Source organism: Epinephelus fuscoguttatus, linkage group LG2, assembly GCF_011397635.1.
Source record: "Epinephelus fuscoguttatus linkage group LG2, E.fuscoguttatus.final_Chr_v1".
Taxonomy (NCBI): Eukaryota; Metazoa; Chordata; class Actinopteri; order Perciformes; family Serranidae; genus Epinephelus; species Epinephelus fuscoguttatus.
Genome location: NC_064753.1, coordinates 39,386,004 through 39,407,616, shown reverse-complemented (window position 1 = coordinate 39,407,616; position 21,613 = coordinate 39,386,004). Strand labels below are relative to the sequence as shown.

The 21,613-nt window shown below is 40.9% G+C and overlaps 1 protein-coding gene across 3 annotated transcripts in view; it reads left to right on the top strand.

Moving 5' to 3' along the window:
• coro2ba (coronin, actin binding protein, 2Ba) overlaps positions 1-21,613 on the top strand; it is a 78,432-nt gene that overhangs the window by 44,576 nt on the left and 12,243 nt on the right. For 2 of the 3 annotated variants that reach the window (XM_049566179.1, XM_049566169.1), the window contains 3 exons: positions 8,554-8,754; positions 18,264-18,380; positions 20,316-20,465. In XM_049566179.1, coding sequence (XP_049422136.1) covers positions 8,554-8,754; positions 18,264-18,380; positions 20,316-20,465 — 468 coding nt within the window. Of the gene's footprint in view, positions 1-2,821; positions 3,104-8,553; positions 8,755-18,263; positions 18,381-20,315; positions 20,466-21,613 lie in introns of those variants that run through there. The other variant, XM_049566187.1, reaches the window with a different exon arrangement.

The window sequence follows — 21,613 nt, the reverse complement described above, 5'->3', positions numbered from 1 at the left end:
GCTCCCTATGCCCCCCTTAAGGTCAGTTCAGCCAAATGATATTTGAACATTCAGCTGTATGCAAACATTAAGGAGCCCCATTTAGGAGGTCTTTGGGCCAGTGGCAGTGCACTGTAAAGTGCCTTTATGGGAGGTTTAAGAGGGTTCATGGTTGTCATTTCAAATCTGCAAATATCATTGGTGTTTGGGAGCCACTTGTCACAAATTTTTAAGGGGCCACAAATATTTGCCTGATGGTTGGCCTCTGGATACGGTGGCTCAAATGCTGCATGATTATGCTGCCAGTGAAAATCACGTAGGTTCAGTGGCTCAAATGCCGCTGGTAAACACCCCAAACATTCGCCAAAAGACACCTGGTGTTGTAGATTGGTGGATCCCAGCAGTCGTCTGAAGCTCTGCAGGCTTCTCTCCACACGCTACTGAGGCTCCTGTTTGTTAATTGAATAAACTGTTAAATTGCCAGTATGTCTTGTTTCTTCATACTTCAATCATCCAATCCAACAAACACCAAATAAGAGTCAACAACAAAAAAAGCTGTTTGCCATTGGCAGAGAAGATTTGGCAAATTTTTCACATACTTCCACATACTCAGCTCTGCTGCTCATCCCACAAATACATGTTCCTTAATAAACAGGCTTTCCGACGGTATAAGATTTATTGCCAAGAAACATTTTTACAACAAAGAAAAAATCTACCGAACACAGATTTCCTTACTTTTGTGCTTAGTTTATTATGTCACTTTAGAAACATCTGTATGATGTGTATGAAACGTGCAAATGTAACATGTTTGTGTTTCACAGTAACGTCAGGCCAACATTTTCTTCTCGTGACTTGGCTTGACTTTGACACTGAAGGGCATTTCTAAAGAATTTGACATGCTTGTAAAAATTAATTCAACATGTTGGTAATGCATTATTGTTACATAAACTGTTCATCCTAAAAGGTATATATTTTTAGAGCAGGATTAAATAATTACAATTTGTAACAGATCATGAAATCACAGTTGTGTTTATCAGATTAAGCGTAAGATGTTGATCTTTTTTCTTACAGTGAGCCCAATGTAGAAATGTCACAACAAAATACAAAATGTGAAAGTTTTACCTCTGGGATTTTAATATTTAATACATAAAGTAGTGAACTTTTCTAGATCATTTCAGTTGATTAAAGCAGCTGTGCGGAACTTTCCGTTTTCGTTGATTATAGCGCCCCTTTTGGTCGAAGCGGTATGACACCCACAGCCTGGTGTCGCAAAATTCCGACTGCAGCCTTCAGCTTCATTCGTAAAATCTCGACTGCAACCGGCAGTTACCGCATGCATTTGTTTTGCAGAGCAAGAGGAAAATCATAAATGCTCTGGTGTAGCTCTGAATTTCTTATAAACTGAGGACAACTGCCTGCTGTGTATTTGTGTTCATGGTCACAGTCAGGTTTGTGGCGTTTGTTGTGACGTTACTGCAGCTAACGTTATATTTAGCTTGCTTATAACTTCCATGTCGTCATATATTGAAGTGAAACAATGTCTAACAAGTTGCGGTATATTCTCTAAGTAAAAACAAAAATGACATACCTGTTGATTAGGAAAAGGGCCAACTCGGGATCAGTTTTAAAACCAGTTTCAAATCTCACAGCTCTCTCCACTTGGTGAATGCCCGACTGAGGTTTACACGCGTTTGAGCTCGAGCCCTATCACTGTCCCGTTTAGCCTTCTTCTGTTCTTCTGTTCTTTTTCTTTTAGATGGTGCTCCTTCTTTATCCGCCATGAAGTCCTTATTGATACATGTGGTAAAACTGTTATGTGTTCAGCAATGCCCGTTGCGTACCGCTTACTCGAAGAACACTCTCTGTAAACACGGCTCTTCTCTCAATTTATTGGCGGATCGCAAACAACTTCCAGATGCATACCACCATCTACTGTACAAGAGTTTGCAATGTGTCCGAAATCATTCACTACTCCCTACTACATGTCATTTACCTGTTTCTTAAATCCTACTCGTAAACACGGCTCTTTCTTCTTCTGTGGTTTAATGGCTGTGGGCCGCTGCGGGCGTGCAGACTTACTTCCACCTCCAGGTGGAAGTAAGTCTGCACTCTGGTTTGCTGACTTCCGCTGTGTCCGACCCGAGCCAGGCTACGCTAAATAGCCATATAGAGAAAGGCTTTATCGTCGCTGTTGGTAGTTCAAATAAATATGCGGAACTAGGGACAGTTTTATAAATGGTAAAAAGTTCCGCACAGCTGCTTTAAAAGCTAAATTTGTATCATTAAATGCTGGAGGAAAAAAGTTATCTGCTTACTTTTATACTGTTAAGATTGTTCAAAGGATGAGAGAATTCTTTTTTTCCATTAGCTGTTTTTATGCTCTCGGTACATGGCGCCAAAAATGAAAACTAACTCAAAGACAAGACATTAAAAGCTACAGTGCATAAGCTGTGTGTGTAAAATTCAGACACAGAAGAATTAGAAGATCATTTTCTGGGCTTTAATACGTTCCACATTGTGCAGTTTCTGAAAATGTTAACATCTTGCCGTTGGCACTGCTGCAGTTGCTAACAAGCTCTACAGTTGCAGACGTTCCTTCTGGGGTCCACCTGTCTTGGCAGAAGATGGGCAGGTCTCATGCCTGTGGCGTGAAGGATTAGAGTAGAGATAAGAGATTAAGAAAGGGAGTGAGAAACTGCCGGTGGTGCTGGGAAGCAGCCCAGAAGGGCCTTGCGTTTCCAAACAAGCAGTGGGTGGGAGAGGAAAGAGGATGAATGGCTACTACTGGCTGGGCTGGAGCGTGAACCGTGGTAGAGACAGACAGAGACAGAGGGCTGACTGAGTGGCAGGATGGGAGAGACGGGTAAGAGGAGGAAAGGGGGGAGTGCTAGCCCTCCAGCTATCAGTACCAGTAGGAGGAGAGGAGAGAGTTTAAAGGGGAGGGGGGGAGGAAAAACATGAGAGAGAAGGAGGTAGAGCAGACACAGGCTGCCTGCTTGGATTTGAAGAGGAAGGAAGGGAGAGAGGAGATCCTGGCGGCTCGCTCAGAGAGGAGGGTGGATGTTTGCAGTCTGAGAAGGCCGCAGCACTGTGACTGTAGTGTCACTGTGAGGACACTGGGAAGGTAAGGTGACGTTTTCAGTGAGGGGATTACAGAACATTAGTGTGGTGTTAAGTTATGTATGAAGGAGTTTCTATTTGAGTCTAACTTAAATTATACAGAAACAACTTTCTGCAAAGTTCAGGAGGCCTGTCTAACCCCAGAGGGAATCATCTTGTGATTTGCATTGCTGGAAACAAAGTCACTTTCTTTTTCTTAGAGTTGTGTTTTTGTGTATGCGCACGCCGCCGCTCGTGGTCTGTTTGTGTGTTTTCCTGCTGCAAACCCTCGTGAGATAAGAACGACACAACACACACAGATATCCTCTCTGTGCTTTACTCCGGTGACCAATGAATGAGCATCCTTGTAAAGAGAGCTCAAAGCAGGCGAGTTTCTTCTAACCATCCCTCAGGCCACTCTCTGCTCCTCTTCTGTTCTACATTAATTCTTTAACAAGCTGCTATTATGCTGCTCATACAGACATGGCTCCAGACGAGCTGATCTGGGTTTGAATGGGACGAGAGTAAGACGTTTTCATGCTGCATATGACCTGCTCACAGTAGAATCATGCATATGTAAGGCTGCAACTGAATGTAACTTTCATGGTTAACTTTTCCATATTACTTGTTTTTGTCTAACAAGCAGTCTAAAACCCAAAGTTACTGAATGACATAGAAAGCAGGATAAGGCCCTCAACTACTGTAAAAATACTCCATTACAAGTGTCAGCCGTACCTTCAAAATTTAACAAAGTAAAAGTACAGAAACGTTACCAGTAAAATGTACTTGAATTATCAAAATTAAAAGTACTTGTTACACAGATTGGCTGCTTTCAGACTGTTATCATATAACTATTTTGTTATTTCTGATCAGCAGTTTTTTTAATGTTCTAGCCGGTGAAGTTGGAGCTAATTTTTTCTATTTAAAAATAGTTGAAACTACGTGAACTGGTCTCTCTGCCTGACATTAAAGCTCTCACAAGTACAAGGATGAGTGAATCGGTTGGGTCTTGTCATTGTGTGTAAGCGTCCTAATATTTCTACATGTAACTGTATATCGTTTATGTTTTTATTGTGTCGTTTTCGGCTGTAACTTGTTGTATACTGCTGTCTTGGTCAGGTCTCCCTTGTTAAAGAGATTGTTGATCTTAACAGGACTTACCTGGTTGAAAATGGGGTAAATAAATGGAAAAATAAGACTTTAGGTACCATCGGGTTGTATGGGAGCTATTTAAAAGAACGTTCAGATTGTTTGATTTATTCCAGATATTTTCTTTTTGTAGACTTTATCTTTTGCATAGGATGAGCAGTTGTGGACAGAGTACTGAAAATCTATACTTCAAGTACAGTTACTACTTACTTTAAAGTGAAAATTACCAATTGAGAAACCTTGTCAGTTTCAAGTAATGAAAGTCAGATTTATGGAAAATGTAGTGGAGTAAAAAGTAGATTACTGGCTTAAAAATATACTTGAGTAAAGAGTGTAGGTACAGAATTTAAAGATGAACATGAAAAGTTTTATTTTTTTTACCTGTTTACCCATGTGCTTCACTTGTTATCTGTTATTAACCACCCCTGAGGACAGGCATGCACCTGGGAGGTTTGCTGTTTTTCTAACTAGGGCAAGAGAAGCAGGAGGAGCCATGTTTTCTTTGTTTGCTTGTTGAGGATGAATAAACTACAAGAACACAAACATCTGTATTACCAACGGACTACTATTGCCTGTGTGCATTTCATTCATGTGGTGCATCATTTGCATTTTGGTTTCAAGTTTGTTTGATTTTGATTTTGGACAAATAAGCTGCAGGTCATTAAATCTATTACAATGCATCAGATTTTGTGAATGTATGTAATATCTTAATCTGAAAGCTGAACTATCCGCCAAGTGTTAGAGCAATGCATTGAAGTTAAGTACAGTATTTCCCTCTGATATGTAATTTAGTAGAGGTGTAAAGTAGCAGAGCAGAAAAGTGTTGATTTATTAACCTGACTGCAGTTACTATTGTAAACATGTTCACCAGTGAAAATGAAAGTAAAAACCATCCCCACATTCACATTAGTTTGGTGTTTCTCCACATATTTGTGTTTTTTTGATGCTTTGTCTCTTGGATGTCTGCTGCTTACAGTCTGGGAACTAGTTGCTACCTTTCTTTAGAGCCCGGTCTCACTCCGAATTCATCGAAATCCGGCACTTGGGCAGTGACTTGCAGCGTCAGACATCAAAGAAAGAAGGCGTCCTTTAACTGCGGCATGATACACAGCCAGTTGCAGTTATAGTTTAATGGTGCCTGGCGACATCAGGGGGGAATGGAGTGGGACAAAGACTTAAGTTAAGGTGGCAAAAGTCCGGCTGGGGCGGATGGGAGTGGTGGTGAATGGGTCCAACAAACACAGACTTTCACCCGAGAGAGCGGCGTTCACGCCCCGTAAGATTCTAAAGGCAAACCCTGTTCTTTTGTTGCCTAAACCTAACCACGTGCTTTTGTTGTCGGAGGAAAAAAAAAGTCAATTAGCTGTGTTGTACTGACATAGTGCATTTATTTTGAAATTTCCTGTGAAAACAGAAGTGTATCTTGAAAGAAGACAATGCATATAACAGGCAGAACTTGACACGGTGTCTGAGAACATCAACAACCAACACACCCAGGGTACCTTTCATGTCGTATGTGGACGTGGAAAGTTCATGACCAAAACGTGAATATGTGACGAGGTGGAAGTGAGAGTGTGTTGTTCTTTGTAGCCCAACCTCACCTGAGCACTGTAGAGGCACATGCTGATTAACATCCCGAAAAGAAAGACTAAGAAAATGCAGGCAGAGGGCAGAGTTTCTGTAGTAAAATATATACCGCCACACACTTCGAGTGGGTCATAAGTGATGATTGAGAGGGATTAGTAATGTGTGTGTGTGTCTATACATTGCTTTCTTTTTTGGAAAATCCTGCAAAGTACATCTTTAAATAATCAAGGAACAGTTTCAGCACCATATGTTAAATTCAAAAAGACAAAAAAAAAACACTGTGACACTGTAATAGCAGTGGTGTCATAATACTGCTGCAGGCTCACTATGTGTCACATCTGAGTGCAAAATGATGGACCACACTATTGTAGCCTACTGGATGGCATTTCTCCAGTCTGGTTTGAGACAGAAAGGGACGGGGAGAGACAATAGCAGCCACATGGTCTGAGGATGTTTCTATTTGCATGTGTACACCACTCCCACCAGTTCCCCTCCACATCCCAAGAACAATGCTGAATAGAGGATTGCCTGATGTCATCCTGCACTGCTGCTACTGATCTGACAAGAGTCACAAATCCTCTCACGCCAGATCCTGTTGTGAACTGATGTGGTCCATCAGTAGTGTCACTGGAATTTATACTCATAAACAGATCCGGTTTCAGAAGATTTCTCAGAAAGTAGCCACATGAAATGACAGCAGCTTCTTTCCTTATGGGACAAAGGTCATTTGACGTCCACTTCCTGTGACTGGGTCAGCCTTTGAGCCCTTAGACAGAGCCAGCTCACGCCAAAAAAAATCAAGAGCTCCATCAGAGCATGCTTGTGGTGGAGTGACAAACAAAAGAAGCGTCTTGAGTCGAACGTAACCACTTGTCTTTTGTTGGTGCACAGCGGCGGCAAACAAAGGCTGCTTTTCTGTGTTCAAGATCCACCAGAGACAAAATAGAGTGATGAACAACAGGACACACTGCCATCTGCCATTTCGGTTGATACAGCTGTTTTTAGTGATTAAGTTATTTGGAAGAAATGTCTTACTTCTGCTTTTCCTTCTTGTCACATTAATCACTGCTTCTAAGGCAACGCGAAATGGTGTCAAAACAGTTTTCACCCAGTTTTCACCCTTCGAACGTCTCACACCCATGACCAATTTGGACAATTTCCCACAAATGCATGTGTGACAGTTATCATGTCTGCACAGATGGGACAGCCCACCCAGCAACTGTGGGTTTGGTAGATAGGAATTTGACATCAGGCTTCGCTGCTTCTGTCTGCATTATCGTCATCATGTCAAGTTGCAAACATTACTTAAAGGATAAAGACAACTCACTCTTACAGTGTAATGTAATTTCTTCCTGATGTTGTAGTACCAGCTTGGCTAAATTTTCCTCCTCTGCCTACACAGAGTGTCAAAAATGCTACTCTATTTGGTAAACTGGACGCACTGAATAGTATAAAAGTAGGGGTGTCATCTGAAGCTTACTTACAGTTTAACCACAATAAATTGGATGAATGCTGAGTCCAGGTCAAAGCTGTTACCCTTTATTGATTTTGCTGTAAAATTATATACTGTAACTATACTACATGTTTTAAAGGAGCAGATTATAAAATGGAAGTCTTAGAGTTTTGGGGCTGTTTGTCAAACAACCAGTACATCTGTGAGAAACATATAGGGTGCTTTCACACCTGCCCTGTTTGGTTGGTTTGCCCTCAAAGTGCGGTCCGTTTGGGCAGGTGTGAACACAGCAATCGCACTCGGATGTGCACAAAAACAATTGGGATGAGACCTTCTTGAAGAGGTGGTCTCAGTCTGGTTACACTGGTTACAAACGAACTCTGGTGCGGTTCGTTTGTGATAAGAACGTGTTCCGACCTCGATCCGAACCAACTGCAGACACATGACACATTGTTTGGGTTAAACATGAGCATGTTACAGTCCTAGAGGATTATTAATGTGCACCTCCTCCTGTACTGCCTTAATACGCACATTCAGCACATCCAATGCATCAAAACATTGTTTTCTAGTTGGAGCCGCGCCTCGTTTTCAAACTGTATGGTTTGACTAAAATGAACAATGACAGCAATATAGTCCACGATGAGCAGCACTAAAATCAACCTGCGTAGTTGTCCCTCCATTGTGACATTAGAAAGTGTCACATTTATCTTGCAAGTGTACTCTTCTTCACATACAATGATTCGTGTGATATCTAACAAATTAGCCCCCCGACGAATGACGTTGTAGACTTAAGGCAAACTTACATAGATTAGGTTAAAGAAAAAAAATGGTGATGATGTGCCTTAAAATGACTGAGAGTTCACTTGGTTTCTCACAGTTCTGTGTCAGTCTCCTGGGTCTAAGTCCTGTGTTTTGTGACCCATCCACCATCCCCAACCTGCCACCTCAGGGACTACTTTCTTTTTTTACTCCTGTCAGCACATTGGTCAGGAGGTCAGAGTCTTCCCAAATACATGATTTATACACAAATTACTGGCTCATAATTACATGGGATTTATACAAATTTTGTGCATTATGTTTTGTTGGTATACATACGCAGAGTGCATGAAAACAGCCTGATATGAAACAGCAGATGTAACATATTTGTGGTTTGCAGAAACACACACTTAAAACATTTTTCCTCTGGTGACTGGACTGTAAACAACCACCAGTAATATAACATAATGTTCTCTCCAAACTGAAACTTAAACTTACTTGTTCATCTCTTTTTTTTTAACCCTCCTCAGATGTCATGGCGTCCGACCTACCGAAGCTCCAAGTTTCGAAATGTCTACGGAAAAGTAGGCAACCGGGAGCACTGCTTCGACGGTGTCCCCATCACCAAGAACGTCCATGACAACCACTTCTGTGCCGTCAACTCCAAGTTCCTGGCAGTTGTCACCGAGAGTGCCGGTGGGGGCTCTTTCATCGTCATACCTGTATCCCAGGTAACTGGCACTGTCACACTTTTGATTGGCTGTTTGTTGTTGTGCCAACCAGGGGCAAAGATTAACGAGGTCTTCCCCTCTTTGGAGGCAGCCTGAGGTTATTTGTCTACCTTACTGTATGCTTCAGTGTCGGAGGGGATATGATGTTATATTATTGTGTGTTAAATGGTCTGTTGTTGTTAGTTTCAGAGAGTATTTGGGCATTTATATATATATATATATATATACACACACATATATATATTATACGACTCAGTGTGTGTCAAAGCATTTTGGATGTTGAGGTGTACTATATTGTGTATTTGTTTGGGGTTTACATCCTTAATCTTGTCTATAGGTTTAACAGATTACTTTGGTTTCAGCTACTTCACAGCACGTGAAGTTTGAAAACAGTTTTCTCACAAATTCAGCACAGACCCTCCCTGCTGGTTCAGAGCATGCCAGCCTTGAGTCCTCAATCCAGAATTTAAAGCCAAAGTTGTAACAGGACAGAACTGCCAGCAGGATCACATAAGGACATACTGGTATTTCCCATAAACAAGACAAAAGGGCATTGTTGTAATAGAAAGCGTGAAATTCTTTTTCCTATTATAGGAAGAGGGAATGTGTTTCTTTTTACTGAGTATTCGTCACATTCAGTAAACACTGCTTTACTGCTGTGGCTGGATTATTCATTACACAACAGTCCTGCAGATTTCAATATGAAACATAAGCCTCACAGTCGTGCATGTTATACACATAGTAAATTAATGAATCATGGAAGGCATTACTTGGGGAGTATTTTTATCGAAGAACTGCATTTAACTGGAATCATGTTTGCTCTCATCGTATGTGTGGTGGTGATACTGGGTTTGATACAGAGAGAACCAGATAGTTTCTCATTTTGCTTTTAAGCCTACTATGAATTGAGTTGCCTTTATTCCTTTATGATTCTGGTTGTTGGTGAGGTTTTTTCTTTACTGTATTAGAAACTGCAGTACCATCAGGAGTGTTATTTTTTCCTTAGTTGCCTCTCACTCCACTTTGTAGGTCTGAGAAAAGCCATAAAGTGCTTTGCCTCTTTAAGAGCGACTCTGCCAAGGTACTTGAAAAGCTCTTGGCTGCCATGCAGGGTCGAGTCAAGCTGTTATCAGGCAGAAGAAGTATCCAGAAAGCTGAGCAGCTCTGCTGTGAAGCAGGGAGACCTCAGCTGCATTTTACTTTACAGCATCATGAGCTATAGACATCAGTCATGGAACAAGACAGACGACTGGCTCTGATATGTAGGTGATGAGATGGTTAGTGTGAAAAGCTGCGATGATGTCCGCCTTTTTCACTGTTTTCTTTAGAGCTGAACTGAAGCATGGATATAAAGAGAACTGGATACAGCGTTAAAGGCGGGGCCCGTTCATTTGTATGGAAGTTGCTCAGTGGTGCATGAAGCCAGAAAGGTTTGATTTGTGGGTATAAAATTATCCAGATCTTCCACATCCACGGGTCTATAAAGCAGGCGCACTAGTGATTCCTTTAAACCACCTCCCTAACACTCGACCTTGGGCTGGCTCACATGAATGATACTTTATAATAACTCTGGATTTGGCTGTTATTGAATTTTTCAACTTTTAGGATATAATTATTTGACCCTTTGAAAATTGAGCCAATTGGCTTGATTTCTTTTTAAAAAAAAAGGCAATGAGCAATGAAAGAAGAAGTGACCCCCAAAAAATAGCAAGAAATTAGTAAAAAAAAATAAAATAAAATAAAATAAAAACAAGAAAATTAGAAAAAAAAAGAAGCAAAAGAAAGTTTCAAGGAAATGACCTGGAAAGAGTGCTAAAAAATTATAATAATTCTGTAACATAATTTTAAAATGTAATAATATGAGAAAAATAATAAATATTATCCCTATTTATTTTGAAATAATTTTCTAAAAAAAAAAATTGCAACTTGTGGGACATTTCTTACCAAGTTGCTCAATGCCTTTTTCTAATGTTATTCAAAGAAATCGCACCAATTTGCTCAAGGTTGTAAGGTTTAAATACTTTTGAATACGTTTGAAAGGATTAAATAAGGGACATTTACTGTACGTGTTCATACTGGAAAATTAATTTACCTAAAAAGAAAAACTAATCGCTGATTGACAGACCCTGTTTTCACCCCATTCTCATTTCCAGGGTGTCAAATACCACCATTTTGTCACGCCCTTTGGCGGGGGGACCCTCTTCATGAGACACACTGGGCTTGCAACTAACTCCAGTATAAACCCATCTGCGGCAGTACTTGAGGCTGAGAGCAACTGGTGTAGAATACTGAGCGAGAAAGCCCGTGTCGGAGGCTACGAAAAACTGTCTCATTATATTTAAAGACTTATTCTCATTTTAGGGTAAAAAGCTAACTAATGATTCTTGAAGTGAAACTCATATACCAATGTGGTATTTTTCATGCTGTGTAATGACTCCGTCCATGACCCGTCTAAAGACCATGAATTGATCGATTTCCTCCTCGTCAAAGGATTGCACTTAAGCATTTCCTCTGGTTTCTGCTGAGCTGACGAGTTCAGACATGACATTTCTCATATTCAGCAGCAGCACAGGTGACGGCTTCTGTGGGACGATGGCTGCGGTTTAATGCTGTAGCCTCCGCTCAAAACAACAAATCAGCAGAGGTGATCCCTTATAGAAGACGGTTAACATAAAAATATATTTATTTATTTTTGTTTTTTAAGGTTACCTGTCACTGTATGAGGCTTCAGATGATGCATCCTTGTGTTAGTGTTTATGTTGAGAGGATGGTGTTGAATGATTAAGATGTCCAGATGACCATTTGTGTTTGTTAACTTCCGTGGAAGAAAATTATACAGTTTCATCTTTCAAGGCAAGTGGTCTCTTCCTTGTGATGTTAACATTTAAATTACCAATCAGCTCAAAACCGACATAAATGTAATATATTTACAGTGTATTTAAGGTACTGTATACAATGCAAAATGTGTGACGTTCAGTCCACAGTTGTGGACTGAACAGTATTTTATCAAATGTAAATCAACATGCTGAAACACTGAATGGAGTTGACTCTTAATTAGAAGGAGGTGTGGTACCAGAATCAATAGCTGTCTGCCCTGTTGAGTAGTCGTCATCATCAGAAGCAGTCTGAGGAGTAGGTAGACAAAAAGACAATCAAGGATGGAAACCTCACACTTGTGGTTTCTCAAAACGAGCCCCTCCTGCTCCTCCATTAGAAATACAAGCCAGTCTGTGATGGCTTTGGCTAATGACGAGGTGTGAGCATGGCAGACATATTACGATGACAGCCGGCGAGACGGCCATATGGTTGCCCCCAGACAACGCTGCAAGCAAGTGAAAGGCCTACCGCTGGCACCACCTGGCACACACACCGGCCCAGAAATCGACACATAAGGTCAAAAACACCTCATCATCACCTCAGACAAAGAAAGAGAGTGCAGTGGGTGTGGCGCCGTTTGAATCACTGCTACGACCACTAATCCTACTACTATTACTGTGTGTAATACAGCTTCTGATAAATGATAATCATTAAAGTCATTCTCAAGTAAAAATGGCAAATAATATCTGAGGTTAGCGTTTCAAATGTGAGGATTTTTTGCTGTTCTTTGTCTTTTGTGATAGTAAGTAAATAGCTTAGGTTTTGCAATAGCAATTTGTAGACGTCACTTTGGGCTCTATGATATTGTGATGGCCGTTTTTCACTATTTTCTGATGTTTTATACACCACACAATAGATCGATTATTCAGCAATGAAAATAATTGGTAGCTGCAACCAGGTAGTATCTCTTACCTTAAATTAATTGGCAGTTTGTTCAACGCCAACGCCAAAACATGTTGGCATTGAACGTCTCTGCAAACCACAGATACGTCACATTTAAGTTATGTATGTTTAACAGCGCTGTATTGAGGGTGTGGTAAGGGTTTAGGCACAAAAAATTGGTTATGGTTAAGAAAAGATCACGTCTTGGCTTAAAATTCCACATTTGGGGGGGTCACAATACCTGGAGGAAAAACAGCAGTGTTTGGGTATTATTCCAGGGAAAAGCTACCTAGCTTTTAGCACACATAGCACATGCTTTCTGGGCATGCAGTAAATTGTATACATACTAGAAGAACATTTCTCACTGTGTCTCCGAGGCTTTTGGGAAATCTTGGGAACCTGATCCACTCATGGCTATCGTTGGAGTGACTGGCTCCTTATCCTCTGCTAGCAAATACTGAAAAAAATGGCTGTTTTATTTGGAATGGTGATTGTAAAGAAGTTAATCTTACAAGTGTGGAAGATGGACTCTGTTCGTACATATGATTTATGATTAAATGAAATGGCAAACACAGACTGAGATTCTATATTGAGGATAGAGGTATGGTGTTTGATTAGATTTGGGACCCTGTACTGAAATTCTTTCAGAGCGAAGGCTAATGCAATAATATTTTTTAGATGAAGCACCTTACTGTGAATATTTTCCCTTTCCTGTATGCGTAATTTTACTACTACTTCTTTGTACTAATCACTCTGACTGTGGCCACTGTTACATATGATGTGCTATGCCTGTTTTCTATGCTCTAAAAAAGCAATAAACTACATATTAATTTTTCTTCTTAAAAGCCGCTGGGAACACAGCAATGTCTCGCTGAATCGCTTTTTTTTTTTTTGGTCTTGAACAGTAGTCTGCAGCTGCTTGGCAGGCGTCTCACCCACATGTCACGCCGTCCACAATTCCTTCCACCTCCCAATGACGAATTCAGCTTATATATTATGTCACTTCACAAATGTTGAGATGATACGTATAAAAATGTGCAAATATAACGTAAGCTTGGTTTGCATAAACGTAAAATGGCAACCTTTTCTTCTGGTGACAGGGCTGGTTTATTTCAACTGCTGGTTGATCACCAGCAGGATTTAATGCAATATGTTATATGAACAGATGCTGATTCTAAAATCACTTGTATAGATTCATTGACAGTGTCCGTACATGTTTTAATGGCATATGTAGAGAGGAAATTGCCAACATATTAAGACCATGAAGTTAAACCATCACTGGGGTCATTATTACAAACAGCTCTGCTGCAGAGTCAGACACATGCCAGCAGTGATCCAGTGACCACACTGCAGACCATGCTGCTGCTGCATATCCAAGCACCAACAGCATGCACTGGACCGTTAACATCTGATAAACCAGAGCAGCAGAATATCAATTGAACATAATAAGCATGACTCAGCATCTTTTGCCTCTGCTAAGATTTATAGTCTCTTGAATCAGCATGCAGCAGCACTGATGTGTAGCCGCAACAACAGTGAACTCTTAAGAGAAGAAACGCTCCTGTTCTGTAATTCATTCATTCACATTATTACTGTTGTATCATATTATAGCCAGAGGAGTCATAAAATGCTGCCATTATAATCAGATGTACTGTAGTAATACTGTAACTGCAGAACAGCAGTGGTAAGTCTTGTTTATGAGGATTTATTGGGAAGTACAGATCAATAAGAGTTGGTAGCAATCACAGTGTGGTACCTGTGGCGTAGTGGAGCTGCTGGTACCTGGCCCGCACATCTGTGCGTCACCGTTAGAGTCGTCTGAGGAAATGAGCTGCTGGAAGACAATGAGAAAGTACATTTGTTTCTTTTCTGCCAGTTATTCATTTAACAAAACTGTTTTCATTTATATGTTTTATTTTTATTCGTGTGGTAGAGAGGAGGCTTTAAATACTGCATCTTTTATTTATATCATGTTAAACTGCAGTTTCTAGTTTCCTCATAACACCTCATGAACCCTGTGATTCCCAACAGACATGATTTCTTTGCACATAATTAGCTCCACTTTAATAAAGGAGTCCCTTAGATCCCATGTTATTAATGTTTCGAGGCCGTGTTAAAACCTCCCAGTCACTCTAACATTTATAGAAAAAAGCTAATGTGTCATTAAGGCTTGTCTTTAGCCTCGCTTGTCTTTTTTTTTACATTTGTTTTTAACAGTTTTCCTTGAATTTACATATGCACATGTACATCTATGGGCACATTAAAGTTTCCATGTGAGTGCAGGAGAGGGATGTCAAAGAGTCCTCAGTGCTAAGTAGAGTTAATTATGTTTATGAATCATTCTCCCTGCGTTCTGAATAGCATACCTTCTCTTTTTACTATCAGTACATACTGCAGCTGCACTTACAAAGTACGCGCTGTTGCATGGAGTATTTATAGAGTACAACTTGGACATACAGCTTTGTCATAACACTGTGCTTGGACTTTGACTCGGGCGCTACCCAGCTTGGGATTAAGTCTGTCAAATCAGATTCGGCCATTTATGTGAATATTCAACAATTTGTTTTGGGGTTTTTTTTGTTTTGTTTTTTCATGTAAAGTTTGAAAGTTTGAATGGGCTCAGCGGGTTCTTCAGTGTATAGTAAACAAGCTAATGGAGCTAACAGTGTAATGACCTTTTTTGCAGAGACTGGATATAAACAAAAGCCAGAGACTGTGTTGTATTAAGTTGCTGTGAGCTGTAAATTCACTACTCCCAAGCAGAAGAGGGAAGATAATGTTATATCGGAGTCTTACGGCGCTAAGTTTCTCCTCCTCTGTGCCGCTGCATCACACCCACAGCCGTCTATACTAAGGAGTAGTGTGAAAGTCTGCAGCAAAATCTGAGGACCAAAACGTCCCCAGAAATATGTTGCACTACAGAAGCACATTGCATTCAGTAAATAAATGAAAAAAATCGACATATTATCTTGTAATTACAAGATCTTATGTCGTAATTATGACATCAGGATCTCGTAATTATAAATTATCTCAATGCGCTTCCATAGTCTACAGATATAATGTTTTTATTCTGAAAAACATTGACCAGAAGTACCATCCTTGTGTTTCTCAGTGGACTAACAAATCAGCTAATGTTAATGTTATTACAGTATCAGCGAAAGGCCTTATTGTATTATGACATCAGGATCTTGTAATTACCAGATCTTATCTCGCATTTACGACACAAGATCTCATAATTACGAGATGATGTGGCGATTTTTTTATTCATTCAAGGACTGCAGTGCGCTTCCATACTGCACAGCACGCTGACCTGCAAAAAAACCCAACCCAACTGCTCGACTTGAAACAATCTGAGTTGACTGAAGGACCTCCGACTGATGATTCGAATCTCTGACTTTCAAGGGGCAGCCCTAACTTTGACCCTCTTGAATAATGTTTTAACTTCACATTACCATGGAGATAAAACAAAACACCAGAGGTGGAGATGAACCTGGAGAGCTCAGCTGTTGTTCCTGTGCAATGTATGTTAATATTCCTATTATTACTATTCCCCTAAATGCTCTGACATCCATCACTGAGGCTTCTGTCAGCTGTCAATGAGCTGTCATTTGTTTGCGGCTCAGTCCATGTGACGTATCTTCCGCTGCACTGAGGATTGTGGGTCAGAACAGCCAGAACAGCATGCTGCCTTGCACTCTGCAAAATGCGCCTGGATGCAGTATAACATCCTGGTATTTTTGGCATACTGCATTTGACACTGGAATGCACAGTCTGTCTTGCTTAGTCACACTGTCTCTTTTTTTCCTTTCCTCCTTTATTGACTGAATTGATGTCCCGTTTCACTGCTGTCAAATTTTGGCAGACACTGGTCTCTATGGATTTTGGCATGTGTCCCTTATCTTGTTAGCAGAGCCTTCAGTATCTTTGGCAAAAGTGAGGAATTTTTCTGTGGGAAGACTTCCTGGTTTTAGTGGGTTATGTATGGTTGTGAAAAAGCATTCATTGATATGCTTTATTTCTGTTTGTACAGGAAGTTAATATACTGTATGTTGTATGTGTTGCTGAGATTATATTGATATGACTGTGCTGGCTATCTAACTTGTCAGCTAGGTGTCAGTGGCAAGCTAATGTTGATCAATATGGGTAAATCACACTGAATCACTTTAACCCCTGGGCCTTACTGGAGCTGTGTGATTGTCTTTCACCATTTCGCCTCCTGCTGTTATAAAATGAAAAGTCTTGTTTGAGCGTGAGGGGGCAGCTTGTATTAATGTATTATTTCATTCTCTCAGTGAGGGTGCTACTGACATTTTATTATAGTTATTATATTTTATTATATTGCAGTTTGTTAAGGCTTGATAATGCATCTGGAGAAAATCTGCAGGGTTCAGCGAGGACAGTGCATTCACACACACACACACACACACACACACACACACACACATACAGGATTTCACTGAAGCATGACCTGACGCTCTTAAACAAATCTCTGAGGAAATAAAAAAAAGAGGTCAGTAAATTGAAGTGACATCAAACATTCATGACAACATGACCGACATTAAAGGCTTCTGTCATCTGCAGTTATGAGCCACTGCCCCTCTGTGGACTCTGTGGGTTATTGCAATAACAATCATGTGCCTTAGATGTCCCCGCACAATAACCAGGTCTGTTTTGTTTTGCTCAGGATTTATCAAGTTATCTCACTGATGTAATTTCACTGTTATTACATTATATCAGTCCTTCATGTTCATGTTGATAAAAAAAAAGGATAGGTTTGTTCAGTGATGTAGATGAATACAGATTTATGACCTGCATCCAGCAGCAAATTAATTTAATAAATTACTTCTTTTTCTCATTTGTTATCATTGTAGATTCGGTCTTGGAAAACAAATGTTCTTTTCTACTGTTGTTTTGTGTAATTTATGCTCTTTTGTGATGTGTTTTACCACAGATACAGTACTCTCCATTTTTATGTGCAAGAAAAAAAGGCATACATCCATTACGTTTTCTCAATTTAATAATGCATTTTATTTAGAAGCACTTTCAAAGCACTCAAGGACACCTCACAAAAAAAATTAAAAAATAAATAAAATCAAACTATTCCGTTTATTCCGGCAGTAGCTCAGTCCATAGGGACTTGGGTTGGGAACCAGAGGGTCTCCTGTTCGAGTCCCCGTCCGGACCAAAATATGGAGCGTGGACTGGTGGCTGGAGAGGTGCCAGTTCACCTCCTGAGCACTGCCAAGGTGCCCTTGAGCAAGGCACCGAACCCCCAAACGCTCGGGGCGCCTGACCAAAGGGCAGCCCCCTCACTCTGAGATCTCTCCACTTTGTGCATGTATAAGTCCTGTTTGTGCGTGTGTGTCTTTCGGACCTGTGTGTAATTGACAAGCAAGAGTGAAAACATTGAATTTCCCCTCAGGGGGATTAATAAAGTAATTAAACTTAAACTTATACAATGAAAGTTAATAAAACAACTGGACAAAAATCGTAAAATCATCACTGTAAGGTCATCATCATCTTAGGTCACCATATGTGTGTCTCCATTAAATCAGACCGAATAAGCCAGCTTGAAAAAGGTGTGTTTTCACAGATGGGATTTGAAAGTGGACAGGGAGTCAGTATTGCGAATATTGTAGCTCACAGTACAATAGATTGTCATATATGCTCATATTTTCATTCCTTTCACCCACATGCTAAAACAGGAACACTAAAATGTAAAATAACGTACTCCTCTCGCTCTGTTTCAGACCGGCCGCCTGGACTCTCATCACCCAAAGGTGTGCGGCCACCAAGGCAACGTTCTGGATATCAAGTGGAATCCCTTCTTTGAAAACATCATAGCATCCTGCTCTGAGGACACCTCGGTACTTGTCCCACTTACTTTCATTTTTAACGTCTGCTTTTTACCAAACAGGTCGGCTCAGACTGATTATAGAAGGTAATGGTGCTGAATGATGGTAAGGCTTTGAAGATGTGAAACACACACTATCTGTGAAATCATGAGGCTGTGTGATGCTGAGGTCGACAGCCGCTGAGCCAGAAGGCAAAGAGGTCATCGAATACTGGACACAAGCCTGTGATTGGATTTCAGCTGGCAGCTGCTCTGGTTGTTGTTGTTGTGAGCCAGTGGCCTGAAAATGGCAAATGACAGATGTGGAATCATAGACTGTAAAAATGATGGACGTAGCCATCGTAAAGTCACCGAGTGGTTTATGGACTTACATTTTGAAGCCTGGAGTTTGTATTTTTGCTGTCTATCTTGCTTTTTGGAGCCAGAAGTGACTATATTGAGATGAGATGGTAGAGATAACTATATTTAGCAGCTAGCTTAGTTAGCATGCTGCATTAACAGCTATGGCTAGCTGTGACGATGCTTAGTTTTGCTAACAAAAAACAGCAAAATCAGGGGTCTTTGACATTTTTTAGGCCAAGGACCCTTTAGCTGAAGAGAGATGGAGCAGAGACCTCTTGCTAAACATTTTGTACAAAATTGGGTTGCATATTAAACTAGACCCACAGCAACATGTACGGCAACCTTAAGTGCCAAACATACCCCTTTATGATGCATACAATACTAAGATATGAAAATAATAATTACCAGCAGAATTATAGATTTATGCATCACATTTTTTCTGAGGTGGATGGCCCACAGTAATGTCCGCACACTTGAAACAATAACACAGCTACTTAGCCAGTATGTCTGGATAGTACGCAACTGCTAGCTAACTAGTTTGCCTCGCTGTAACAGACACACAGTGATTTAGCTGCCTATCTAGTGACAAAACAATAACTGTGTGGGTCTCCCTGTGGTAAATCTGAGGAAACTGTAGGGGTTGTGGACCCCTGTTAAAGACCCAGAACTAAAAACACTGAACAAGACTTTTTTATGGCGACCAAAATGTTACACTTAACTGCCATGACCTGAAAACAGAATGAAGTAGCTACAGTTACCCCTGCACTCTGTAAATCTGAGGTAACACCATGGTTACATAACCTAACCATCGTTGTTGTCGCGGTACTGACTTGTCAACTGACGGCACCCGCCTTAACTTTAAGCCTAAATGAAATGTAAGCAAGAGAGTTGTATATAAATTCACCTCACATACAGTTTTTGGAGACCGTAACTGTTTTGTGTACCAGGCTGTAAACATGTTTATTTCTGCTGTAAAGTTCGGAGTTTTAAAATGGAGGTTAATGGGGATTTTGGAGCCAGCCTCAAGTGGCCATTTGAGGAACTGCAGTATTTTGGAACTTCGCATCGGCTTCATTTTTCACTCCTGGCTGGTTGCTGTTTGTGTGAAATAAGAAATACACACACTAGCTGTTCAGTAACTGATTAGATAAATGACATCATACACAATGTCAAATGTAATCAGTATTAGTCTTAATCTCAGATGTTACATGACAAATACTGGGAATCTGTGGGCCTTTTTTCTCAGTGCATGCAGCTGTTACATTACACTGCTGAGCATAGTAAAGACATAGTAGCACTGTGCCCTGTATAGTACTTTCACTTGTTGACTGATAATCTCCTCTGGTCGAACACAGAGCCTGCGGCCATCGCTGTAATCCAGTCTAATCCTAATGCAATGGGCTACATTGATACTGTGCTATTTTTGATCAGAGGGATCTCTAGCTGTGTCATCCTGATTGTAGTTAGAGACAAATATGAAGTGGCCTCTGACAAAAGCATAATACTTATTGACCCATTTTATAAAAACGTGTGTGTGTGTGCTTTATAACAACCCAGACACACTGTGTATTCCTTTATACTGACTCTGTTTATGTGAACGTGGCAGGTGCGAGTATGGGAGATCCCAGAGGGCGGTCTGAGGCGCAACATGACGGAGGCGGTGCTGGAGCTGTATGGCCACAGCAGACGGGTGGGCGTGATCGAGTGGCACCCCACCAGCAGCGGCATTCTTTTCAGTGCTGGCTACGACTACAAGGTACCACATCAGTGACGAGTAACCAAGCTTGAATAAACATTGTACAGTGGCAGCAGCATGAACATCACCTGCACAGTGATTCAATTAACATAAAACACACGTTTAAGGAAATATTCTTTCTTAGATACTCATTACATTTTGTCAATTTGTGTTATTTAGCTCATTCAGGAGTAACAGCAACTACACAGTTCAACACTGATGCCTCTATATGACCTACATAAGAAGATGAGACCATCAGCAAGAATACTGGCTGTTTCTATATAGTTATTCTTAAAGAGACAGTTCACCCCAAAATCAAAAGTACATGTTTTTCTCTTACCTGTAGTGATATTTACTGATCTAGATTGTTTTGGTGTGAGTTGTTGAGTGTTGGAGATATCGGCCATAGAGATGTTTTCCTTCTCTCCAGTGTAATGGAACTAGATGGCACTCGCCTTGTGGTGCTCAAAGCGCCAAAAACGACGTTGAAAAACTCAACAACACTGTCTCTTTTGAGAAATCATGACCTGTTAACTCAAGATGATTCGCAGACCTTGCTGCGAGCAGTTTCACATAGGGACTATTTTCCCTCTACCAAACTACACTCTCCAACCATATGACTGTGCAGAGGTAAAGCCTGATTTATGGTCCTGCGACGTACCTACGACGTACCTACGTCGTTGCCGTGATGCCGTCGTGAACCCTTCGAACTTCTCCGTCACTCCATTTCGTCGCGGTGCAATTCACCGCCAGAGCGGTAGGAGGCTGCGTTCCTTTCCTGAATGGTTATCATCGTCTCTAGTTGATTCTTTGTTTAGCTTCTGGCTTTTACGGTCACAGAGAAATGAACGCGGAGCACGGACAGACAGCTCCGTCCATATCGGTCCGTATCCATATCCGTATTGAACGTTGAGCATAAATGGGCCTTAGTACTGCAACATCTACATCACAACAGAAGATGTTTAAACATGGCGGGGATGGCGCAATCTGGAAATATGGAACCAGAAATGCGTTGCTACCAAGCAAACCAATTACAGCCCTCTCGGTCTGCGCTGGGTCTGCGTCGCCTCGACGTGTAGTTACATTTTTGGGGAGGTGCACGTCAGGCTACACCGGGGGCTACAGCGAGCCTTCTGCATAGCCACGTACCCTACGACGTAGCGACGTCG